The sequence below is a fragment of the Rhagoletis zephyria genome, unplaced genomic scaffold (assembly GCF_001687245.7).
Source record: "Rhagoletis zephyria isolate East Lansing unplaced genomic scaffold, Rhagoletis_zephyria_1.1 Rzeph_scaffold_09275, whole genome shotgun sequence".
Lineage (NCBI taxonomy): Eukaryota > Metazoa > Arthropoda > Insecta > Diptera > Tephritidae > Rhagoletis > Rhagoletis zephyria.
The window spans coordinates 1-4180 of record NW_016166354.1 but is presented as its reverse complement, the minus strand read 5'-3'; the positions used below and the strand labels follow the sequence as shown (position 1 = coordinate 4180).

Genomic DNA, 4180 nt, shown 5'->3' with positions numbered 1-4180 from the left:
GAACAATCAGTTGTATGGGAGCTATATGTTATAGTGGTCCGATTCTTCCGGTTCCGACAAATGATTAATACATTATAAAAATACACCCACCTACCAAATTTGATCCGGATATCTCGAAAACTGAGAGACTAGATTGCATACAAACAGACAGACAGACAGGACAGACGGACAGACGGACATGGCTAAATCAACTCAGCTCGACGTTCTGATCATATGAGTATACATTTTAATGGGTCTATCTCTTTTTGTTCTGGTACTTACAAACATCGGACCGAAGTTATAATACCATTTCATGCTCATGAAAGGTATAAAAAGTTGCAAAACAGAAATAGAAACAAAACAGAAGGGAATTATTCATTTATTTGGCATCGCTGACTATTTTCGCCGATTTTTTGGTCATTCACACTCGTTTTTAAATTCAAATATCAAACAACATTAATCAGATATTGGTCGTAAATAACCTGTCACTATAAGAAAATTCCTTTAAGATAAACATCACTGGTCGCAGTTTCTCGATATGTAATTCCACCTGCTACTTTATCACTCGTCACAGCTCGTAGCAATCCTACTACAAAAACATCACTGCGATTGTTCCTTTGCCGCAGTCTGTCACGGTGACTTTTTGGAAGTTGTCACCGAAGTTACCCGTGACTTTTGAGTAACCGTGACAATGTCACAGGTACGAAAATATCTGCCACCTCTATCGGTAATTTGTATCTCAAATAATTTTTTACTCAATGACTGCGCAAAATATGTTTCTCAACGATTTTATACTTTTTATTTGATAACAAATGTAGGTATTTTTTTTTTAAGCAAAAGCTAATTATACCCAGACTGATGTAGCCGATAAGAGGTGCATACATATGTACATACATAAATATTTTATAGCAGATATAAAAATGAATATTTTTTTATTTTCAAAAAGGTAAACACAAAATGATAATGAAAGCCGTATGGCTGTTAGAAATCTTCAGAATGCCAAACGTGTTCTTTGCTGAGTGAGCTTTTAGAGTTATATTTTCAGGTGTTAAAGCCACTATAAGGGCCCGATTTGAGGTTACTCACTGATTACTTAAACGATCTGAGGCGAGAGTATTCTATCATCGACCATATTGGTTCATGCTCACCAACAGTAAGAATGATGACAAGTAGGAGCATCTTCTGATCTATGCAAAATTAACTCCATTTAAATTTTTTATGACTCTATAATTTAGTAGAGATATCAGTTGAAGAACAAAGTATGATAAATGCTCAATACAAAATATCTAATTTGTCTTCTATACTATAGATTAAATTAGATAAAGCTGATTAGCCACCAGGTGTCTTCGCAGAGCCCATTAAATTTCCGGAACACTACCGAGCCCGAATACCAAAGCAAATTTTCAAAAACGTACAGTAGCGAAAATATAAACAAGGAAGAGATATTTAAGCATTATTTTGCTATTCCTCTTTCGTTTATTTAATGTTTATAACTTTTATATGAAAGTGTGGCCCGTTATTTAAGAAAAACTATTTAAGGCAATTCCAAACTTTGTACAAAAATTAGAAAAAATCTACAAAGTTTCATCAAAATGTTTAATTTTTATTTGTATGCCTTAGCAACTTTCTGAGTACACAGTTTTGTAATTAATTCAATTTTAGTATAATACAGTTCAATTTGAAGTAGCTCATCTGGAGACCTCATCATAAATCATCATAATGGAGTAAAGTGACAATGTTCAGCATTAAGACATCCAAAAGATTTCCACCAAGCCATTTTCATTCATGTTCATCTCACTAGAGTCTTTCCTTCAGCTAGCCTGAGCTTCTTTATAGTCCGCTTCTAACTAAGTGACCATTAGGAACCTCACTTATCTTTGGATTACACATTTGGGCGCTCCTTCTGCTCTATCAGACCCCATCTCATTCCCATTCAATTTATATTTTCAGGCAGTCTAAGTGTTTTGAGACTACTTTTATGCAGAGAGAACTAAAATAATTCGTAATTAAAAACAAAAAAAATTTGTCTATTTGTGCTTCTTCAAGTTCCATTCAGATTGAAAAAAACTTTCCCTTTTTAGTTCAGTTAAAATTTATTAAGTTTTTGTTTGTTTGTTGCACACTGTGAACGCTCATTCCATGGCTCATGCATATGCGATTGCAATTTGCATATTTTACTAGATGGCAAGCAATACAGCTAGACCGACTTAATCGTAAACCGCATACAAAATCGATATGAAATCAAAAGCAGCAAAGACGACACATTACTTTAGCTTAACACATACACATTTTAATCTAATATTTTAATACTAACACGGAATGATATTTAATTTTAGCAAATACCAAAAATATAAATAATACAATATGCAAAGATTAGTTAATTCATTTCGCACCGACGATGGGTTCCACATGCACATGAATGCCATCTTGACTCGTCAACACAAAAGCTTCTTTCTTAATTTCGAGCGGCACTTTTGTCCGAGGCGCCAACGAAAACTTGAAGTGTTTGAGCAACAGCGCCAAGCCCACCATGGCTTGCATTTTACCGAAGCGCAGGCCAATGCAATTGCGTGGACCCTCGCCGAAGGGCAGCCAAGCCATGGGATGGCGCTTGGCAATCGCTTCGGGTTCGAAACGCGCTGGATCGAAACGATCGGGATCTGGATAAATTTCGGGATCACGATGAATCGCATCGACGGGTATGACAATAATGACACCCTTCTCAATCACATACTTAGTGTTTGGCACGCGGTAGTCGTTGAGAGTTTTGCGCATGGTAATCGAGGCAACTGAGTATTTGCGTAGGGTTTCTGAAAAATACCAAATTTTTAGTTGACACACTACTCACGATCGCAAACAACATACTAACCGCATAAAATCTGATGCAGATACTTCATATCGCGCATGCACTCATACGTAAATTGCCCATCATGCCGTGCCAGCACAGTCCGAATCTCCTCGCGCGCCTTCGTTTGCATCTCCTGATTCAAGGCGAGTTCATAGAGCGCAAAACCCATCGTGCTGGAGCTTGTTTCGAAGCCAGCAATGAAGAAGACGAAAGCTTGCGCCGTTATCTGCTCCAGAGTCAAACCATCCTCCCCTTGGTCTTTCAGATCCAACAGCAGATTCATAAAATCATTACGTTGTATGCCTTCCTTTTCTCTATACGCCGCTGTGTCGCGCACGACCTTACGGAAGAAGTCGCTGACATCTTCCGGCGTAAATTTTAGGCCGATTTTGCGCGCCAATTCTGGATATGCTTGAGCAAAGCCAAATGCTAAGCGTCCATTTCTACGTGTCGAAAAGATTTTCTTGCCCATAACGCGGAATTGCGTGTTTGGCTCATGCAGACTATTACATTCCAGCCCAAAGGCGCAACTGCCTATAACGTCTGTGGTGAAGCGCGCCAGCAGGTCCCTTATTTCTATGCCCTGCGCGGACACGTCTGCCGTGCCGGCAGTAGTCTCCTTTACCTTTTCCGCCTCATGGCGTAGCACGTTTACAAACTCGTTTGCCACCTTTACCACTGTTGGAAACATAAACTTCATCTTGGCTGAGGTGAATGTCGGTGTAAGCTTTGTACGCATAGAACGCCATTTTTCACCGTCCAAATTGAAGACGTGCCCGGAAATTGGATCATCCTTCTCATTGTAGTAAGCGCCGCGACTTGAAAAATTTGCAAAATCTTTAACCAACACATGCTTGACAAGGTCGAGGTCGAAGATAATAGCAGCGACGCGCATCGACAAGTGGAAGCCCCCAAAAGGCGCGGCATGTTTGTATTTATTATAGCAATCGTAGAAGGGATCACGTAACGCTTGAGTGCGGCCCACACCGCTCAGGCTGCCGTAGAGTAGCGACGGTTTATCGTGAACAATTCCCCGTTCGGCCCAATAGTTGAGACGTTTGCGGCACCACACAAACAGGAGCGTTGCGGCACCAAGGAAGAGGTAAAGGGGTATCCAAAGCGATAAATACGCCATTATTGCTTGTATGCAATGTATTTATGCACTGTCACAAGTTGCTTTTTATTATTTTTGCATCTATGCTTTTTTTGTTTCTCTTTCAATAGCGCAACAAAAAATATGTAGTTAAACAACAAGAAAACGCGCGCGCTCTATCGAGCGTTTGAGCACAAACTAATAGGGAACAGATGACGGAGCGGTCAAGCAAGCAAGCGAATTAGCTGACAGAATAGCAA

At 39.6% G+C, this 4180-nt stretch overlaps 1 protein-coding gene across 1 annotated transcript; it reads right to left on the bottom strand.

Moving 5' to 3' along the window:
- Window positions 1-1705: 1705 nt before the first annotated feature.
- On the bottom strand, window positions 1706-4163 carry LOC108375662 (cytochrome P450 6a2-like). The gene is made up of 2 exons (XM_017631803.1): window positions 2849-4163; window positions 1706-2789 (listed from the first exon to the last, which is right to left on the bottom strand). The coding sequence occupies exons 1-2, from the start codon at window positions 3960-3962 to the stop codon at window positions 2362-2364; spliced, it is 1542 nt and encodes a 513-aa protein (XP_017487292.1). The 5' UTR covers window positions 3963-4163; the 3' UTR covers window positions 1706-2361.
- Between the last annotated feature and the right edge of the window lie 17 nt (window positions 4164-4180).